At 37.3% G+C, this 21,988-nt stretch overlaps 2 protein-coding genes across 3 annotated transcripts; both read right to left on the bottom strand.

Moving 5' to 3' along the window:
- Positions 1-643: 643 nt before the first annotated feature.
- cyp1d1 (cytochrome P450, family 1, subfamily D, polypeptide 1) lies at positions 644-6,604 on the bottom strand. Of its 2 annotated transcripts, none has more exons than XM_067406705.1 (7): positions 6,502-6,604; positions 5,381-6,219; positions 3,269-3,392; positions 2,744-2,833; positions 1,891-2,014; positions 1,695-1,781; positions 644-1,596 (listed from the first exon to the last, which is right to left on the bottom strand). In XM_067406705.1, exons 2-7 carry the CDS (start codon positions 6,209-6,211, stop codon positions 1,314-1,316), a joined length of 1,539 nt encoding a protein of 512 aa, XP_067262806.1. In that variant the 5' UTR covers positions 6,212-6,219; positions 6,502-6,604; the 3' UTR covers positions 644-1,313. The 2 variants fall into 2 exon arrangements, with proteins under 2 accessions (XP_067262806.1, XP_067262807.1); XM_067406706.1 differs by having other exon boundaries at positions 5,672-6,219.
- A 971-nt stretch (positions 6,605-7,575) lies between these two features.
- On the bottom strand, positions 7,576-20,069 carry tmc2b (transmembrane channel-like 2b). Its single transcript, XM_067406847.1, has 20 exons — positions 20,027-20,069; positions 19,598-19,639; positions 18,977-19,397; positions 18,151-18,300; positions 16,363-16,453; positions 16,201-16,282; positions 15,998-16,104; positions 14,968-15,066; positions 14,743-14,885; positions 14,461-14,608; positions 14,153-14,347; positions 13,882-14,061; positions 13,592-13,753; positions 11,798-11,926; positions 11,213-11,280; positions 10,900-11,139; positions 8,512-8,637; positions 8,206-8,284; positions 7,989-8,109; positions 7,576-7,814 (listed from the first exon to the last, which is right to left on the bottom strand). The coding sequence occupies exons 1-20, from the start codon at positions 20,067-20,069 to the stop codon at positions 7,576-7,578; spliced, it is 2,865 nt and encodes a 954-aa protein (XP_067262948.1).
- Positions 20,070-21,988: the final 1,919 nt, after the last annotated feature.

The following is a 21,988-nucleotide window of genomic DNA, read 5'->3' as shown; positions in this document are numbered from 1 at the left end:
TCCTTTTTTTTGATCATTCTTTGTAAGCTGTAGGGATGGTTGTGTGTAAATAATCACAGTAGATCAGCAGTTTCTGAAATACCCAGACTAGCCAATCTGACACCAACAACCATGCCATTCAAAGTCTTTCTTTCCCATTCTGATGCTCAGTTTGAACTTCAGCAGATTCTCTTGACCATGTCATGCCTAAATGTATTAAGTTGCTGCCATGTGATTGGCTAATTAGTAAGTTGTGTTAATGAGCACCTAATAAAGTGGCCAGTGAGTGTATATTTTAAAATGTAATTTATTCTTGTGATGGCAAAGCTGAATTTTCAGCATCATTACTCCAGTCTTCAGTGTCACATGATCCTTCAGAAATCGTTCTAATATGCTGATTTGGTGATCAAGTCACATTTCACAGTGTTATAAAAAATATATTCTTTCAGGATTCTTTGATGAATAAAAAGTTCAAAAGAACAGCATTTATTTATAATATTTTTGTAACAATGTAAAAGTCTTAATTTAATACATCCTTGCTAAAATCATGTATTATTTCTTCTAAAAAACATCTTACTGTCCCCAAACTTTTAAACAGTGGTGTACATTAATACAAGCTCATGCTATATTCTGAGACACAAACAGATCTGAATCAGTCATCTCTCTTCACAAACTTTGAAAAAAGAAAAGAAAAAAAAGCAGCAAATGCACATTTTAGTGGTTTTAACTATCCTTTATTCTATTAAGTTGTGTGATGGTTAACATAGTTTAGTGATATAATAGAGACTTGACAATTTTAAAGTATTATAAATATATAATTTTGTATAGTCAATATATTATATTAACTTTGATTACATTTTATTAATTATTAACAATATTTGTTCATTAATGCAAAATCATCAGTAAAATAAATTCTGATTCTCTCTCACTGGTTCAATTTAAATAACACAAAGCACATTTTCAACAAGTAGATCTGTTGAAACCTCCAATGCCACTTAAATACACATTGTGGCCATCTTTAATGTTTCAGATATCTGCGAAAAACAGTATCCAGACCACTTACAAGCTTAAAACTTCATGCATTAATCACAAATACTGATAATCTCAAATTGATCAACAAAAGTAAACATTCAAGTAACAAAAAAAAACTACTAAAACATTTAAAACAGAGGTAGAGAAAAGACCACATGATAGTTAGTGACGAATTAGCTTAGCAGTCCAGTGATGGCCAGCATTAGCTTTGTGCTGTGACTCCAGCAATGATTCTGAGGTGCATTGTAGGTCCATTTGGTGTGCATAAAACATAACATATGGAGCACTGAGAGCATAATAGTTTAGTTACGAGGTGAGATTTTTATTCGGAAGGGCCTGGGCTTCATGGTGAGGCCAAATGTAGAGCTCAGGTCAAGCTCCTGCCCTGGAATATTCTCAATGTGCAGACGGTGCAACAGGGTGGTTAAGAACACAAACATCTCCAGACGGGCAAAGCTGTCACCGAGACAACGCCGTATTCCCATGCCAAATATCATTACCTTCTCAGTGACATTTTTATTTAGATGGCCAGACAGGGTGAGGAATCGTTCGGGTCGGAAAGCCTCAGGATCACCCCAAATATCCCTTTTTGGCAAATAATGACAAAAATTGTATTTATTAAAGTTTGTTAAAGCCTAAGGAAACTAATTGTAAAAACAATGTGGCAGGAACGTGATACTTGCATGTCGTGATTGACTTGATATTGGTTGATGAACACACATGTGTCTTTGGGGATGAAGTATCCATTCAGTGTAATATTTTCAGTTGTGCTAGATAACATGACGGAGGAAAATATGAGTACCTGTTTATGAATGCAGACCTATGATTACAGTATGATACTATAATACTATAAACCAACAGAAAGAAAAATGGACTCACCAGTGAGGTATAGTGAAAGGCATGTAGGACGCATGACGAAACACTTCAAATATGAAAGCTTCTGTGTACGGCATGTTTGGCTTGTCTTTAAACTGTGGAAACCTGTTCATGCCAACCTGGTTATCTAGGAAAGCACATATAGCAAATAATAAACACACAGAACAGATGATGAAGAAATACTTCAGGAATTTTAAACTGAATTATTTTGGACCTCAATAATCATTTTAGCACTTCTTTAAAAGAAAAAAAAAAAAAAAACTATAACAAAATGCAGGACGCTTTCATGACAGAACGCATTCGTTTTTTAGGTCCAGAGGGATTCTGGCGTCAACATATTACTGTGACCAGTCGTGTGAGTCCCAAGTGGGCTAAACTCTAAGCCCATTGAGGAAATATGAGCTCATTACGCTGAGTTGACCCCTGCAATTTATTGGCAAGATAACACCCACAGACTGCAAAAGAAACTGAATTGTGGGACAAAAGCAAGCTTCTGAACTTTAGCTTGCACATTGCAAATTTGATCTAGTATACATTATTACAGAGTTCATCTCTATGAGTTCAGCAGATCATACTAAATTGCTGTTTGCAGTTACTTCTGAATAGCCGTGTAGATAAAATCTCATTTAAACAAAATAATTTCCTGTTTATGTTTACATCTTTTAAGCTCCACTTTCAAAATTGTGTATCAAATTGTCTATAATTTTTGGTTTCCTGTGTCTGCCTCAAAACAAACCACAAATCCCAGCTAATGCAGATCCAGTTTCCCCAGGATGCCACAGCACAACCGAAGAAAGCGTTTTGTTTTTTTCCAGTAAACACAATGTTGTTTTGATTGGCCCTTTCTAGTCTTCACCTATCTCCTGGAGGATTTTAGCCTGGATGTCTGGAAACTTGATCAGGTATAAAAGGCTCCACTGCAAACCGGTGATGATAGTGTCAAAACCTACAAGGAAAAATGGCATTGGTTATGATAATAATCTGTAAACAGCCTCAAGACACAAGTCACAATTAGGTTATGGGCAAGACATGCTGTGGGTTGAAAACCCACAACGTTCTCAGGCTAAAAGAATGCAAAGGAATGGTTTACGCTCCTCATGGGGGTTTGTTAAATACTATTAAATGAACTAGAACTACCAAGATGCATAAACTGAAACAGGAATGAACAGCATGAGCCAAGAGCAGATGAAACGCATACATCTAAAGCAAATTCTCAGAAAAACTCAAGGTCTGTTTCTAGATCAGTCTGCAGTGCCTCCCCTGTGACAACAAAGAGCCAGGAAAAACATCTGGTTCTGGATGTAAATTTGTCTGTTGTATTTCTAAGAGTACAATGCTGTTGACATTAGCACATTTAATGTCTTGACTCCTGGTCTCTCACCGGCTCCGAAGATGTCAATGACACTGTGGACAATCTGTGAGTTGCTGAGCATGGCCGTTTCCTCGTCCTCCTGCCTGTCCTCACACATTGCTATGAGAGCATCAGTGATGTCCCGGATACAGTTCTGTACAAAAAAAACAGAGAATCAGATTGGCAAAATGTTCAAAATGCAGAAAAATAAACTATGAATGTATACTCGCTTTTATATGACATTTACATCCATCTTGTTCCTGGCAATGTATGCGGGTGCCTTCTCCACACATGCATAAATTGTTTATACCAAATTCAACTGTGTATGTGAATATGTTCGTATAAACAGAAACAAAGCATCACTTCACAGGAGCTCTGAAAGAGAAATCTCATATTTTGGAGTATAGGTCGGATCAAATAGTTACTGACCACAACGTACAGTATAAAAAAAAAAATACCATTATACCATACTTTTCAAAGTTTGAGGTCAGTAAGATTTTTTTTTTTTTTTTTTTGGAAAGAAAGAAATTGATTTTTTTTTTTCAGCAAGGATGAATTAAATTGATCAGAAGTAACAGTAAAGACAGTTATTTTCAAAATTGCTAACAACAAGAAATGTTACTTTAGTGCTAAATCAGCTTCAATCAAGTAATGATGCAGAAAATTGAGCTTTGCCATCACAGGAATAAATAACATATTACATATTTGTTATACATATATAATAACATATATTTATATTAAAACAGAAAAGAATTATTTAAAATGTCATAACATTTCACAATGTTACTGTTTTATTGAATTTACTGAATTGTATTTTGATTAAAGGTACAATATGTAATAATTTTGTCCACTAGAAGTTGCTAGAAGCCTTTTCAAAACAAAGGCGTAGCTTGATGACGCCAAGTTTTAGAGCGGAATCTTGGGACATGTGGTCTCCATCTCAACGGACGGTGCAAAAGAATAGGGATATGACTCTGGAACAAATCATGTTCATGGATGCAATTATTAACGTTACTGTAGTATGAAGCAGAGCAGGACCAACTGTGTGTGGGAGCTGAACGAGGTCGCTGGAGCGATTGCGAAACACACGCCTCACGAGCAGCGGAACTTTATTATGACGCCGTCGCCGCTCGCGCTTTTCCAGTCATGAGTATGAGGTAACACAGCTCTGTTTATCATATTAGATACATTTGAGTGTTTCGAAAATTTTATAATGTTACTCTGTGCGTTCGCTCGGTGGCTGCTGTGAGACACTGCAGTAACCTAGATCGATTTTAGAATATAATATTAAATATTGGATGTCTTGTGTTGATAAATGGCATGCAATTAATTTTAAAATGTATTGTATGATGGAGAAAATTATGTATTACTGTTACTAAAAATAAAGCTGCATCTGATTATGCTATGTTAGCTATTTGACAAAATAGTGTTTTTCTCTGAGGCATGGTAAAGCATGGTACTCGAAAAAAATCAAGAAAATTGATTTAAACAATAAGACTAAACATGTTGAGCTGTATAATAACAATCCGTTTTCTGTCTATAAATATATCAAAACAGATGTTGCCTTGTCTATTAAAATGTGTAATATTTTAAAGTGTCTTTGGTGTTTCCATGGTTTCTACAAAATAAAACCGGAAACCGCAATTGGCAGGCGACTCCTCACACGTCCCGGAGCTATGGTTAAAATTGCAATTTTCTCACGATTTACAAATATTTGGAAACATTTGGGATATTGTAAGTACTCAAGTGTACAAATAATATATAAAAAAATATATAACACTGGCCTAGTGGTTTTTGGATATTTTACTGCAAAAATATTACATATTGCACCTTTAAATAAATGCAGCCTTTGTGAGCATAAGAGACTTGTTCCAAAAAATCATGCCAACCCTAAACAAACGTAAACCTCTGTAAATGCAAGCATGCTGACAGATTTTCTGCTAATGAAGCATGTACGCATGCATGAAGTATATTCATAACAGGTCCAGGTCCTGATAACCTCATCTGATCTCATTCTCATCTCATGAGAAGAGATGTAATTTGAGGCTTCTGAGACTAACAACCTGCCACTCATCTCTGAGATAAAATAATCATGTTCCTGTAGGAATATTTTGTTTTCTCATTTGTTTATTTCAACATTACCCTATCAAAGGTGATAAGATGTTCACTGATGTTGCGCTCCATGAAGCTGTTCATTCTGCCAATGTACTGGACCATCTTTCGCAGAGACGGACTGGGCAGGTAACGGAAGATAGGGAAAAAATCTGCCAGATTCCCTGCAGCAAAGAGGCGCAGCACTTCATTATTGATGTGGACGATGGTGAGGAACTCTTTATCGTTATGGGCATACCGCTTGCCAAAACACAGAGTGCAAACCACATTGGCAACTGAGGTCACTAGCAACTTAACTGGGTCGAGCCCTGAATCTCCAACCTTTTCTCCTTGTTCCTTCAGAGCCTCCACCATCTCCATGGCCTCTGTGCAGATACGTTCCTCCAAAAGACAAGAGGCGCTTGAGTCTCTGGGCTCAGCTTGGGAGAAAGTCCTCAGGGCATTTCTGCAGATCTTTTTGTGAAGCACCCAAGCTTCGCCATACTTCTCACTAAATGTCATACTGGTGCCATTAGCAACTGCAGAGAATGTAAAAAGGTCAGGACGTCCAGCAAATGCCTCTCCTTGCCGTACCAGAGCCTCCTTGATTGTAGAATAGCCGCTCAAAACAACTACCACAAGAGAACCCATTTGCATCTGGAACACATCTCCATACTGAACCCTCAGGTTTGTTAATGACAAATGGATTTGTTCCCCTATCTGGAAAAGGTTGCCCACTAACGGCCAAGGTCTGGGACCTGGGGGAAAGGAGCAGCCTGGTCCTCTCTGTCGACCACGGAGAGCCAACAAGAGCAGAGCGAAAGCAAAGAGCAACAGGGTCACTCCAGACGTAGTTGTGCGGTAAATCTCCTCAAGATACATGGCATTCACTGCAAAAGAAAAAAGAAAAAAAATAGAGAGAGAGAGAATGACTGTGATATGCTGAAATAATTATTTAAAAATAGGGCCGTGATGCATAAAGCATAATACACCATTCTATTCTATATTTAAAGAAGAAACTTTAGGGAAATTAAAACTTTATAATAGCTGTTTTTGTACGAATGTATATTTACCTGTACAAATAAAACGACATCCTGAAGATAGTAACGAAAAACCGACAGAACCAGAAAGGACAAATAGGCAAACTAAATAAAGTAATGTGCATATCTTACCTTTGAAACCGCTCCTTACAGATCCCGCGTTTACAATCAAAGACTTCCAAAGTTACACCATCTGGAAAATGGCTGCGCTCGAGGACTCTTTAAGAGCGCGTCTCCATGACTGCACAAACCACCACTGACTCCCAGAAGTAGAGGACAACACTAGGGGGCGTCGAGATTATCAAAGCATGAAAGAAAGCCAATGAGATTAAAAAATATATATTATATATATATATATATATATATATATATATATATATATATATATATATATATATATATATATATATATATTTTTTTTTTTTTTTTTTTTAATATATATATAATATATATATATTTTTAATATATATACTATATTATATATACCTATATAGCCTACTGATGAACGGAAGAAAATGTTATTTAAAAACAATACAATGCGCGTTTCCACACGATGGCAGTGTTTTAAAACCCACACTTCTGATCTAAAAGATTACAGCCTATTATTACAAATCGAGGAGGAAAGAGAAAGCAGACTCGATTAGAAGGATTATAAAATTGCATTCTTGCTTGTGAAAGTACACGAAGCTCTTGTAATTAAAGAAGCCTACTATTCTACTTATTTATTTATAATAAATATAAGTATAAGGGACCACAAATTATGAAAAAAAAAAGATGACTGGACTCTGGGTCAGCTATTCAACATACTGGATTCCCAATACTTTTCACTTCACATATAATAATTTGATTTATCTTTAGACAAAATATCTTTGAATGTTTTTTTTTTTTCTGTGAAACTGAAAGTATCCAAGCATAAAGGCACAGAAGAAGGGAATTTTATTCATGAAAACATGTTTATTTCATCCTAGCATGCTGATCTGTTTGCAATGATAATGGAAATTATTGGATGAATAAACCACCACAGACATTTATATCAATAAACCTTTTATTGCACTTATTTAAATGGCATACAAATACATTTTACACAAAAAAAATAATAAAATATGTACAACTACAGAACCTCCACACTGTAATAGAATGACAATTTGATTTAGACCCATATTTAGTATGACTGTGGAGTGTGTTTCTATATACATTCTTCAAGCTCTATCTTCGTGGTGGTGGTCCACCTCTCCCTCTTCCCCTCCCTTGACCTGGTGGAGGTCCACGGCCATTACCTGGGAGAGGCCCGGGTGGCCTGGGACCTGGAGGGCGAGTTACTGGTGCCCGAGGATTTGCCGCAGCCAAAGACACATCCCTCTGGACATGTACCCCTTTGCCGGTAGCTGCAGCGCCTGGTTTGCCTGTCACTTTTGGTGACTTGCTAAGCTGGTCAGTTGGTTTCTCTGTAATAAAAATGGTAAGTTTTCACAGAAACTGAAACTCTGTGAAATGAAGACTGTTCCAGACTCAAGTTTTATGATTTTGGAAGTAACTCCTACAATGTCTGGACCAGTAGGGGAAACACAGCAAAAAGAAACATGTCATGACTAGTTCAATGAGTTGTTTAGCCCACTGACCAGCCTCTTCAGCAGATGGAGGGGGAATCAGGGACTTGTTGGGCATAAGATCCTCCAGGTCTTTCATCACCTGGTTGGTGCTGTCCTTGTTGTTCCTCCTGTTCTTCTCCTCATCTCTTTGCTAAATGATGGAGCAGAAAATATACACCAATAGCTGACACTGCTGAAGTCACAGGTCACACAGTTTTACCATCATTTACAAAAAATGTTTACCAACCATTTGCATTTTGCGTTTTAATTCCAAGTTAGCGTTCTGATATGCTTTGGACACAGCATTCAGGTAATAAATCGCCAACCTGTCAGAGACAAGACAGACAGGTACTTTTATTAAATGCAAGTAAATCATATAACATTTACCTTTATACTTGACTGTGGCGAGTAGGGCGGGCGAGAGCCGTGAGAGACTCAAGGCCGGTGTGCCTTGCAGGTGGAGTTCATTATTTCCCGCGTCACCGGCCTCGCGCCATTCCCTCACGGCTCTCGCCCACCCTGCTCGCCACATTGACATTAGGTGACTACTCACACCATGAGCAAGACTGCAGACATTATGAGGCCTGGGTTGGATGCATAACTGAAGATGTCGGCCATAAATGGTGGCAAGTCCTTCTCTATAGTCTCCATGATCACATCATACATCATATCTTTTCCACTGTGGAGAGACATGGATCTTTTATTGATCAAAATTAAAATAAAAAAATGTCTGAGTTCATGCTCTAGGCCCTTTATTTTATTTTATTTTATTTTTGCTGGTCTAAAAATGCATGACAATTTAAAAAATAATTATTTTTATTCCATATTAATGGACCAACATGAATCAAGCTTGTTATAGTGTTACAAGATGTTTTTGTAACATTTTAAGACAAAATATCCTGCAAATACAGTATCTCACAGAAGTGAGTACACCCCGCACACTTTGGTAAATATCTTATTATATCTTTTCATGTGACAACACTGAAGAAATGACACTTTGCTACAATGTAAAGTAGTGAGTGTACAGCTTGTATAACAGTGTAAATTTGCTGTCCCCTCAAAATAACTCGACACACAGCCATTAAATGTCTAAACCGCTGGCTACAAAAGTGAGTACACCCCTAAGTGAAAATGTCCAAATTGGGCCCAATTAGCCATTATCTCTCCCCGGTGTCATGCGACTCGTTAGTGTTACAAGTTCTCAGGTGTGAATGGGGAGCAGGTGTGTTAAATTTGGTGTTATCGCTCTCACTCTCTCATACTGGTCACTGGAAGTTCAACATGGCACCTCATGGCAAAGAACTCTCTGAGGATCTGAAAAAAACAGTTGTTGCTCTACATAAAGATGGCGTAGGCTATAAGAAGATTGCCAAGACCCTGAAACTGAGCTGCAGCACGGTGGCCAAGACCATATAGCGGTTTAACAGGACAGGTTCCACTCAGAACAGGCCTCGCCATGGTCGACCAAAGAAGTTGAGTGCACGTGCTCATCGTAATATCCAGAGGTAGTGTTTGGGAAATAGACGTATGAGTGCTGCCAGCATTGCTTCAAGAAATTGAAGGGTTTGGGGGTCAGCCTGTCAGTGCTCAGACCATACGCCGCATACTGTATCAAATTGGATGGCAGAAGAAAGCCTCTTCTAAAGATGATGCACAAGAAAGCCCGCAAACAGTTTGCTGAAGACAAGAAGACTAAGGACATGGATTACTGGAACCATGTCCTGTGGTCTGATGAGACCAGGATAAATTTATTTTGTTCAGATGGTGTCAAGCGTGTGTGGCGGCAACCAGGTGAGGAGTACAAAGACAAGTGTGTCTTGCCTACAGTCAAGCATGGAGGTGGAAGTGTCATGGTCTGGGGCTGTATGAGTGCTGCCGGCACTGGGGAGCTACAGTTCATTCTGGGAACCATGATGAATGCCAACATGTACTGTGACATACTGAAGTAGAGCATGATCCCCACTCTTCGGAGACTGGGCCGCAGGGCAGTATTCCAACATGATAACGACCCCAAACACACCTCCAAGACGACCACTGCCTTGCTAAAGAAGCTGAGGGTAAAGGTGATGGACTGGCCAAGCATGTCTCCAGACCTAAACCCCATTGAGCATCTGTGGGGCATCCTATTTGGACATTTTTACTTAGGGGTGTACTCACTTTTGTGGCCAGCGGTTTAGACATTAATGACTGTATGTTATTTTGAGGGGACAGCAAATTTACACTGTTATTCAAGCTGTACACTCACTACTTTACATTGTAGCAAAGTGTAATTTCTTCAGTGTTGTCAAATGAAAAGGTATAATAAAATATTTATAAAAATGTGAGGGCTGTACTCACTTCTGTGAGATACTGTAAATTACATAATCACTGCTTATTTAATCACAGTTTATAACCTCTTAGCTAAGTATTTATGAGATCTCCATTAATAATGTGACTTTAATTATGGAAGCCTATTTCCACCCATTTAAGAAAAAGAAATCATGCATAATTGAGATAAAAAAAAAGATTAAAAACAGAAGTAATTATGGCATTAAATGTCTTAATTCTTAAAAAAAAAAAAAAAAAAAAACAATTATGGTATAAAAAGTCAAAATGATGGCATATGAAATAGTCATATGAAATAAGTAATTTTTTTACATAATTATGACTACGTATGTCATAATTTCGACTTTAAATCTCATGACTTAGCATCATAATGTCTGCTAATGGCATAAATATGACTTAGTATGTCTCATGATTAACAAAAGCATGATTTTCTTTTCTTATGTGGCGTAAATTGTCTTCCATTTTTAATAATTAAATAGGGATAACAAATCTATTCCTACAGGAATAATTTGTTGCAGTTCAGGCATTCTGTACCTTTTCCCCTTTTTGGCCTTTTTGACTACAGCAATTCTTTTCAAGGATAAGTACATACATCTTGTTTAGGTTTAAAAGCTACCTGAAGGGTCCACAGTCAAAAGACGGTGGCAGGGTCATAATGGAGTAGATCACAGGCATGAGACTGAGGAAGAGGACGAGGAGAAGCAGTCCCATGTAGAAGTTATTAGAACGCGAGGCTTTGAACACTCTCTCATGGGGAACATTACAGGCCATCACTGCCCAGCACTGGTAATACATGGAGCTCAGAAGACGCAACAAGTTTATTCCCACCAGCCCAGGAGCATAAAATGCACCCATCCTGAAACGCACACATTATGTAAATCATCACACTGTCCAGAGATGCTGTGTTTTCACTTGCATGATCTACTTACCAGATCATTCCCTGGTTGAATATGAGCCCAAGTACATTACCACTGATGTCAAACTCTGCATAAGATGGCTGCAGAAACACAAACACACACACATACATATATGCATAAATATCTGTATGTACAACAAGAAATAGAAAGAGATGTCACCGTAAAAAGATACCTCTCTCTCTCTCTCTCTCTCTCTCTCTCTGTAATTAAGTGCCCTGAATGGTGTAGTGTGTCTCTCTGTGACTCTGGTTGTAAAGCAGCCCTATCACCTATCCTGCCACCTTCTCATGGTGTTCAGTTGACCTCGGATGAGTGAGTAGTATGTTACCTATATCGAGTGACAGGAAAATGAGGGCAACAGGGCAAAGCCATATAGCCATTCATTTCTGAGCACAAAAACTTGACATAATCAAGGTCAGTCAGGTTTCTACCATCTGCCCTGCTCTTGATGGGAACGTTCTATCATCGCAAAAATGCTAAGAACTAATCTTAACAAATAAAATGTGCATACGACAGAGGTCATCCAACTGATGCAGTTTGTTTACACAGTGTTACGTGAGTAACTTGAATAACAGCAGGGTGTGAGGTTGTACTTACAAAGCCAGCTTCCAGATCCCAACACCAGCAATAGTTGAGGAATCTCACAATCACAGCTCGTAGGAAGTCCCCTATCAGAATGGTCAGATATGTCACCTGGATGTCGGACACGGTGAGCTTCACAAACTCCTGTAAGGAATTGAAACAGTACATTTTAACCATATAATTATATTTGATACATGAATTTCTAAGACCTTTAACTTATCAGCATGATCAAAATTGTGCTAAAAAACCTGTGCTAAAAAATCTACTACACGCCTTCAACACTCTGATTGAGTAATAATTGTTAGTAATATTTAAAGATTAACATTTACTAGACTGCAGCAACTTCAGTTTCCTTTAATTAAACATTATTTAAAAAATCATGTTAAAATGTAAGATAATAAGATACAACAGGTGTTCATTCTCTCAGTCATCATTGTATTGCATTGCATTGTGTTTGCCCCCTACAATTAAATCTACGAAAAAAAAAAAAAAAAAAAAAAAACGCATTTTAAAATATAATCTTACTAAGACATATTATTTTAGAGATATAGAGTAACATCTGGTATTTATATGCATTTTATGTGAGTAGTCTGCTATGTAGTCTATTAGCTTAGCATTGCTAGCTATCAGAATTTCATCTTACTTTTTGGCCATATAAATAACAATATCTGCACCAAACTGCATATTTATGCCTAGTTTGATGGGTTTTTTTTTTCCATTAGTGTGAACTTCATATTCTCCCTTCCTGCAGACTTCCGTTACAACCCTGCCTTAACACACTTACCTGTCATTTTCAAGTAACCCTGAACACCTTGGCTGTGTCCAAAAACAGGCAATGACTTTGTAGGCAGCATTTGCGCACAAAGGTACCTCACAAATCTGGCTGCAGACAGACTTCTGAGGCAGCGTAACGGTTTAATGATAGATTATATGGAATAATAGAGCGAGCTTTGGTGAGAAGTGAATATTTAATAACCACAATAATAATTTCACACCAGAAATGACATCAGAAGTAGAAAACGTTGGTAAAAATGTTTGTTTACACACAAACCAACCACCAAATGCACCTTTCAGATGCCATCTTTATTTCCTAGGTCATCTGGCACAGGATTGTTGGATATCAAAGGCAGCAAAGGACATATCTATGCTGCCTTCAAAAATCAATCAGATGAAGGTATCTCAGGAGACAGGAAGTGAAGATAACATTGGATTCGGACGTGACTTGATGCCTTCCTACTTTGGAATGCATCCTCCGAAGACAGCATTTTAAGCTTTCAGACGCAGGCCATGATGAGCTGGTTCAGGTGTGTTTGATTGGGATTGGAGCTGAACTCTGTAGGACAGCAGCCTCTATGAGCCATGAAAACCTGATCTATCAAAAATGATATGCAAACTTTTTTTTAGATTACTTTTATATTTTTGTGACTAATATTTTGTTGGGCTCTTCGGAGTCAGTGTTGCTAACTTAGGGAGATTTTTCCTCAAAAAAGCAGCTTGCAACACACCTAGTGACATTTTGCACTGCTTGTTAACATGCAGTCAGTCACTATATTATACTTGTTCCGTTGTCTGACAGAAAATATATAAATGAGAACAGCTTTATTGGACATTTGGTCATAATGAAATTGAGTTTGTGAGCAATGATTAGGAGAGAAAACATGTAAAGTGCTGAGAACTGGCACATTACGTCATGTAGTGACTTTTCGAGCAGGCTTTAGCTACTTTCCATTGAAAATAGGCAACATTGTGCAGGGTTAAGCACTTATTGTTACTGACAAGTTTGGCGATGTTGGTGCTGACGGTACCTACAATGCCAACTTCTGTCTCCCAGCATGGCCCCCTGATGACATCAGCTGGGGAGATGTTTGGAGGTGGAATGTTTTCTGTGACGTTGTGATGTAAGGTGTAGTTGGCATGGTACTCTTTAAGAGCCCAGATGGTTTCATTTTTTATCTGTTTCTCGTTTTCAAGCTGTGAACACACAATACCAAAGAAATGGTTCACATAAAATGTAACAAGCATATGTATAAGGGCTCATCCCAAAACTCTTAAGCACAATAATATCCCCTTTTCATTATGTTTATGATTACTAGCCATACCTTTGCATTGACTTCATCAAACAGCGCAAACAGAAAAGTGTAGAGGTTGCCCAGAAAGAGGGCGAAGATTCTGGCCAGCTGCCATTTTAGGGCGATTCGAGGGTGATAGTCTTCCAGCTCCCCTATAACCTCAAACAGAGGTGGACACACCAAGCCCAACAGTGACATCACAATTTCAACCTGACCGAAGAAGAAACAGAGTTTCACATTTTCATTGTTTATGCCATCACATTAAAAAAAATTAATTAAAAGGGTAAAAGGAAAGGGGTACCTCATTTTTTTGAAGCCATGTCAATTCATTCCTGTCCTTTTTGGCAAATTCTTGAGATCTTTTGACCACAGTGTAGATGAGGAATCCGCTCCCACCCAAGCAGCACAGGATGAGAAGGTTGGCTAGGACACGTAGAAAGCGGCGGAGGTGAATGTTCTCATCCTTTAGGTTTTCCTGCTCATCCACTATAGATTCCTTAGGGAACAAGACTCAATTATTGTTGGATTTGATTAGTCTAGCTATATTGACCCAACAATTTTTCACAGCACAGTGCACCATTCTTTGATACTATTGGCGTCATCATTAACCTTGAAGCTTGTGGTGGTGGAGGCGAATTTGTTGTCAGCTGTCTCTGGGTTTCCTATAAGGTAATCCCAGCTAGTAAACAGCTTCCAGCAAAAGGTGAAGTTACCGTCCTCTGCTCCATCTCCTCCTTCATTGGCATTACTTGCCATTCTAGAAGAAAAAGTCAGGCCATTTAAAAAAGAGAGAAAGAGTGTGCATATTTTCAGCAAAAAGAGCATTGTCAGTGAGTAAAACTCTATACAGAGCGATACTGTCAATGCTGCAGATGTAGTCATTAGACTCACGTTCTGATAACCACCATAAGACTGTAGCCAAATATCCCAACACCAACCAAAAGATATGACAGAGGTAACCGGAACTGCAGGAATCCAATACTTCGTTGATTATTGTAGTAACCATAAAACAGAATGGAGTACTTGCAATAACCCTGCCAAAGGTAAAATCCAAATAAGACAATAGGAATCTTACAACCTAATTTACACAGAATCCAATAGTAAAGAAATCCTTACGCCAAACTCAAACAGGACAGAGAAGTCCATGGCACTATCCTGTTCCTCTCTTGGGACTGTTTTTCTGGGAAGGGAGCCGTAAGGCATGCCCATCAGTACCTACAAACAGAAAGACACAGATCATAATAGTGTAGCTTTTAAAATAATGATGTAAAAATATCTTCAGCAGACATTAAGAATCAATCTTTATGTTTATTCAGAATGTACACTGCCATTATAAAGTTGATTTAAAAAAAAAAAAAAAAAAAAAAAAAATAATAAAAATATAAATATATATATATATATATATATATATATATATATTATAAACATTTACAGGTATAATGTTACAAAAGATTTCTATTTAATATAAAAGCCATTTGTTTGAACTTTATATTCATCAAAGAATCCTGAAAAAAATTATTATGGTTTCCACAAAAATATTAAGCAGCACAACTGTTTTCAACATTGATAATAATAATAATAAATGTTTCTTGAGCAGCAAATCAGCATATTAGAATGATTTCTGAAGGATCGTGTGACACTGAAGACTGGAATATTTGCTGCTGAAATTCAGCTTTGCCATCACTTGAAAAATGGCATTTTAAAATATATGAAAATAGAAATAATATTCACAACATTACTATATTTACTGTGATCAGGGGCGCAGGAGACATTTTCAAAGTGGGGGGGGGGACCAAATTGTTTGGAGATCTCCGTTCGAGAGCGCATTTCCTGTTCACATCCATGACAAAACAGTTGATTATTTACAAGCGAAAGCTCACAGAAATGTGAAAATGGTCTCATTTGAAAGATAATATCCTTAGCTAAAAGATGATATAGTGTGACTGATTGAAGCAGCCCTTATCAAAAGTGCGGGGGTCGATTTATGTCTTTTCCAAACTGCGGGGGTCCTGACCTCCCTGTCCCCCGTGTCAACTCATAATAGACTTTGAAAAACATTAAAACATCTTACTGACCCCAAACTTTTGAATGGTATTGTACATTGCCTAAAAGGTGTATAAACAAAGATATTAGCATCACATCTCACCTCTGGAATAACAACAAGCCCAAACACAAAGCCAAAGAGAACCAGGTTTAATCCATACATCCACCGCAGGAAAATGAAGTAGGAGGCAACAGATGACCCAAAGTGACCTGTGACAATAAACAGATGAGAAGAGAATAAGAAACACACTGAACACTGAAAATGCTGATTTCGATAAAAATGAAAATAAACAGAGATGAACAGACTTTCCACTTCTTTTATCCGACTCTCCCAGGGAATGCATGCAGTCTTGAAGTTTTCAAAATCTCTATTGAATTTGATTAATTTCTGAGAAACAAACAAACAAAAAATATTCAGTGATTGCATTTAAAATGAAACATGTCAATGTGGAATATGTAATGCTGTACCTTAGTCATCATGACTTTGAATGCATAGAGTCTCCTCCCTTTTCCTTTGCCCAAAGCCCCTTCAAACTTTTCCACAAACCCCTGGGCTTCTCTAACAGGTTATATAAATAGAAATTCGTATTATCATGTAAATATATATGTATGACACAATATCAAAACATTCTGTTTTTGTTTCAGATTTCAACAGGGCATGAATATTTCTTCCTGTCCTGTTGGGGTTGTGATCTTTGCATGCTGCTATACATGTGTAGATGGACCAGCCCATTTACTTACTGGCTGGTTCTGCTTGTATTATGCAGCATTACCATTCAGCATTGTGTTGTAAGCACCAAAGACAACACTAAGAAAAATATCATGTTTCACTCACAACCTTCACACTGCGTAACCTGAGGCTACAGCCAATTAATTAACTCATCAATGCATAATGAATGTGAATAGTGCAGATGGGATGGACTAACTAGAGATATGTGAGAGCAATAGCTGGCCAAACCGACCTAAATGTGAAAATTCCATCATCATTTACAACCATCTGTTGCGTATGACTCGAAAGCAAAAGCAGATACTGTCCATAGTGGTCTTGTGCTGTTTTAGACCCCTTTGACTTTCATTGAATGGGCAAAAACTGTTGGAACATTCTTCAAAATATCTCCTTTTTTCTGCAGAAGTAAGTTATACAGGTTTGACTTGAAATGACCCTGACAGCAACATAGTGTTGGCCAAGATCCGGCCCACATCTGGTACATGTGGATTACACGCGGACCAGATGTTGGCCACTTCTTTTGTCTGGGGACATGAGGGTGAGTAAATGATCACCTTTTTATTTTTGGGTGAACCAACCCTTTAATGTTTTCACATGAAAATAGTATGGGAACTGAAGTTACCTGAACTAAAACGTCATAAAAAACAATTTTCGTTTCTTGAAATACAAAATTAGAAAAACTTATTTTATTATACTACAATTACACTAACAGAGACTCAACAATAAATCCATGCAATCCAGAGAAAACAGTAATTAAACTTCAGTGAAAACCTCCAAAGCTCCTTATTATAACCTGTGGTTCACCATATCAACATGTGTGTATTGTTTGGGCATGACCACATGACCTTATGGCACTTTGTACATGAGATCTCTGAAGGGAGTTGCACCCAAACATGCATGCAAGGACTGCCCTCAAGAAACATCAGCATGCATAAAACAGCGTCAAGCTCATGAAAACATAACACACCTGTCACCTACCAGAAGTTACCCATCTAGAAGCTTTGCCAAGTGAATGTCCCCTTTCTGGCAGTTACTGATGCTTTCTTGGGCAGTGTGTCAGTCTCTACTAACTTTTGAGGGCACTTGTCCAAACTCTCACTTGTCACCCACACTGGTCAATTCCACTGGGCAGTCTGAGGTAAAGGTTCAGACGGAGGCCACTAGGTAATGAATGCATTGGCGTAGTCTCTGTGTCAAGTGTTTTATCTCAAAGTACAATCGAGCGCATTTTGGAAGATGGTGATTCTTTACCGAAGCTTTTTGTCACCTTCAAAAGCGCCATGTCTGTTCATAATTCAAAACTACTTTCATGCCAGCAAGAATATTCAGCCAATAAGAGCTCCTTTAAACATAAGCTTAAAGTGCATTAAGAGATGTGAAGATGCAAGAAAGCAGAAGCACAGCAACTTGTAAGCTTTAATGAAGCACATAAACAAACATGAAACTCATGCTAAATAAATGAACTTCAGTTGAGTTAAAGGTGACTGAAACAAGAACACAAACAATGAGTAGAAGGAAATCCGTTTTACTTCAGGCACTTGAGTCTCCTCTTCATGCGCCAGGGTTTGTTTCGAAGTGTTGCTATCAGCTTTTTCTTCTCCTCCACTTCCTCTTTTAGCCGGGCCATCTCACCCTCAGATAAAGACTCATCTTCTGAATTGTTGTCCGAGGATGAACTGCTGCAGAACAAAGCCGAGACTCAAGAGTCAGCAGTCAGTCCTTTAAGTCCAGGTTAACAGTATATTCCACAAGGATATTGTTGCTTTGGTGCATAAAATGAGTTCTAGTCAAGTCAAGTCAAAAGTTCTAGTGAGCAGGATGGCCATGGAAAGCACTTCCAGATCATCAGTTGGAAGGCAAAAGAAAAAAAAGAATGGCTACAGGTTTTTGGTTTCAGTTGGATGTTTCAATGACAACAATACTATTTTACATTGGTTACTGAAAAAAAAAAAAAGGCTAGCTCTATAATACTTTTTTTGTTGGAAGATTTAATCATATATATATATATATAATATATATATATATATATAAATATATATATATATATATATCTATATATATATATATATATATATATATATATATATATATATATATATGACATAAGATATATATCTTTAAATAAATAATATATATTTATATCAATACAGTCAATACAATACAATATTCTGATAACAACACTTTTGCGGATATTCAGAGGTTTTAGTTCCATTCAAAAGTTCTTTGATGGCAATAGATGTGTATGGCTGTGGAGGTAATGAGGAGTGTTGAGACTGAACAGCACCGTGTGTGTGTGTGTGTGTGTGTGTGTGTGTGTGTGTGTGGCGTGGAGACGGAGGCTAGAGAATACTGCACCTGCTGTGTTTGCCTTTGATCTTTTTCTTATCCTTATCTTCCTGTTTATCTTTACCTCCTTTTCCTCCTGCTTTGCCATTCCCCTTCTTCTCTTTGTTATTCTCCTCCTCTTTCTCCTTCTTAGTTGCACCTTTTTTCCCTCCTTTTCTTTTATCTACTTTCTCCTCTTCGCTCTCCTCTTCTGAGTCATCTTTCTTGGCAGCCCTCTTCTTCGCACCCGCTGCTTTCTTCCTTCTTCCTTTCTGCTCTTCTTCACTCTCGTCTTCACTTACTTCCTTCTTCTTTCGGCCTTTTCTCTTCCGTGGAGCCTCCTCCTCCTCCTCTTCTTCACTCTCCTCCACGCTATCTGCTGGCTTGGCTTTCCTTCCTCGAGCTGCAGGCTTAGGTTTATTCCTGCCTCTTGCTCTTCTTTTTGAATCCACTGAAAAGAGAAAAAGTGTTTAGTGTATATATATATTAAATACATTATGTAAGATGACTGCATGACATGCACATTATTTAAAATAATAAATAAAAATAATAATACAGTAATATTTTTGAATATTATCAAAAGTAATAATATAATGATAAATATTGAATATATAAATAAAACAAAAAAATTCAACCATCTTCAGAACTTACCGTCACTTCCACTATCATATTCTGCATCGATTTCCATCCCAACTGTAGCACACACACATAAACTATATTAATTTCTTTCATTTTAAATACTTTCACAATACCTCAATAACACAACTATTTAACATCCTGTCAGATGAGTGTACTTCATGGTATACATGCTATATTGTGTTAATCATTAAAACAATTAACATATATTAGGTAAACTGGCTAAATAAGGGTCATCATTCAAGCACTCACTCACTCATGCCTACCAGTTTTAAAATCATCAACTGCCCTATATCAGAATATAACCGCTACATCAGAACAGTAAATAAAAGTTTCAAATGATTACCTAACCTATTCATATGCATCTAAAATGAACAGTCTACTAGTATACACTGAATCAATATGCTTCAGAATGGTCCTCTTCTGATATTCAAATCTACTTACCATCATCCACAGTTATCGCAATATCATTTTTTCTGCGGGGCATCTTGCCGGTTTGAGTTTGAGTCCTTCTATTCAGTCTTGCGAGGCATCTAGAGCTGATGACACACCTGACTGTCAGGTGGGTCTGTTAACAGGCTCTCCACTCCTAAATAAGGAATCAAATGTCTCCTTGACTACAGTAAATGGTAGTCAAGATCTAAAGCCAAGAGAGCCAGCAAACAAAACGCCGGTAAGCAGGACAGATAAAAGATTAAAATAATCAGAGAATAATCAAGGTGTCTCTCATGATAACTAAACACAAACAGGTTGGCTAAATGAAAGTATAGCCGAGTATACCCGAGTTTCATGATAAATGCCTAAAAATATTTTTTCAAGAATATAAGAAAATAATAAGTCTCCATAATAATTGAATTCTGATTTAAAAAAAATAAAAATAAAAATAAAAAAATTCTTCATTAAATTCATGTTAATTCAACAACAGCAAATAAAATCTCAATAAGCAATTTTTGGACCTTGTAAAAGAGGTAACCTTTTTTTTTTTTCCATTTTATATTCTTATGCCACGCTTTTTTCCCTCCTGTTTCGATTTCAGTACAACAGATACTGAACTATAGTTCGACTATGATTAAATTTATGTCTTTGTTCTTCATTGTCTCAACAAGAAATTCAGGCACATCTAAGGAAACTAACCTTCTTGTTCAGACACAGCAGAGCAGCTGAATACCAGTAATTGTTTGGAGTTAATTATGTTCAAGAGGTCTACTACTATAACATCCGGTAACAGAACTACATTCACACAGATCAGATGTCCAGCATATAAAAGTGGTTTCTCTGTGGCCGCTGCAGCTAAGCTGACGTCATGAAGACCTCATCATGGTTCACAATAAACTCAAAAACACTGTAAAAAGTCTAAACTCATTATATTTTGTTTCTTTTTTGCATGTGCTTTTTGAGCTTTACTTACTTCCAAAAATTGAGATTTGAAAATTTAATTTTATCAGTAAAAAAAATAATAATTGATTAAACAAAGCAAATGAAGTTTAGTTTACTAAAAGCAAAAAAATATTCTTTTACAGTGAAGCTCAATTAATGATTTAATTAATAATTCAATTAATTAAAAGATGCATTAATACTGTTATGAGCTCAGTATTCTTGGTTTCTTACTAAAAGAATTTTTAAAGAGCTGTATCTTCAATTAACAATGACTCCCTAAATGAACAAATAAACAAAATCTCAAATGACTCCTGTTAATACTTAATGAAGTCTACCCATGTATTATGGATGACCATTTGCATTGTTAATGAAACTTATGTGCCAATTCTTATAAATAAAATTGCCAAGATTTGATACAGGGATATCATAAGGTTCTTAGGATAGTAAGATCTCTTTGATCCATCTTCAAAAAAGGTGTTCGAAGGATATTCTCAATGTTTTTTACCGTCCTCTAGTGGGTTTGTAACAAATTCCCTCACATAAATGGTACACAACATAACCCCAAACAGAGCAGCAGGGGCCGTGGAATGATAAGTGAGTCACATGCATCTTTGCTGCCAAATCTGTGGCTGCAGGAAAATAATCCAAGACATTAGACACCCCTAGAGCTGAGAGCAGATTTGAGAATACAGTACCGCGCATGGAAATGTTGCGGGCCATCTGACACGCTGATCAAGATAAAGCTGCATGGATTTGAGAACAGGGAAACAATGAAATGGAGACGAGAGGCATAATGGTGGGCAAAGCCAAACCGTCAATCGGTTCAGAAATGATTTAGTTTCCAGATCTCTGGGGGCCAGTGTCTTGGCGAATAATGCTACCTATAAGTTTGTGCTACCAACACTATATTTGCATTGTTTTAATAGTAGGTTTAGGGTTTGGGGTAGGTATGGACATTTTTTAAATGCTGACCTTCATATAACTTAAAACGCCACATTTTTAGAATGCGGTGCCATACGCGTTATGTGG

This window comes from Chanodichthys erythropterus, chromosome 13 (genome assembly GCF_024489055.1).
Source record: "Chanodichthys erythropterus isolate Z2021 chromosome 13, ASM2448905v1, whole genome shotgun sequence".
Taxonomy (NCBI): Eukaryota; Metazoa; Chordata; class Actinopteri; order Cypriniformes; family Xenocyprididae; genus Chanodichthys; species Chanodichthys erythropterus.
Note: the sequence above shows the minus strand (reverse complement) of the source record. Positions and strands in the feature narration are given on the sequence as shown.

Excerpts from the sequence above, each read along its gene's own strand:
- cyp1d1 (XM_067406705.1), bottom strand. The coding sequence starts at position 6,211 with ATGTATCTTGAGGAGATTTACCGCACAACTACGTCTGGAGTGACCCTG. Across the intron at positions 3,393-5,380 it reads ATCTTATCACCTTTGATAGG|AACTGTATCCGGGACATCAC; the intron begins GTAATGTTGAAA and ends TTTTTTGTACAG. Across the intron at positions 1,597-1,694 it reads TATCAAGTCAATCACGACAT|GGATATTTGGGGTGATCCTG; the intron begins GCAAGTATCACG and ends TTTGCCAAAAAG.
- tmc2b (XM_067406847.1), bottom strand. The coding sequence starts at position 20,069 with ATGCCCCGCAGAAAAAATGATATTGCGATAACTGTGGATGATG. Across the intron at positions 14,886-14,967 it reads CTGTCCTGTTTGAGTTTGGC|GGTTATTGCAAGTACTCCAT; the intron begins GTAAGGATTTCT and ends TACCTTTGGCAG. Across the intron at positions 11,140-11,212 it reads TTCAACCAGGGAATGATCTG|GATGGGTGCATTTTATGCTC; the intron begins GTAAGTAGATCA and ends TGTGCGTTTCAG.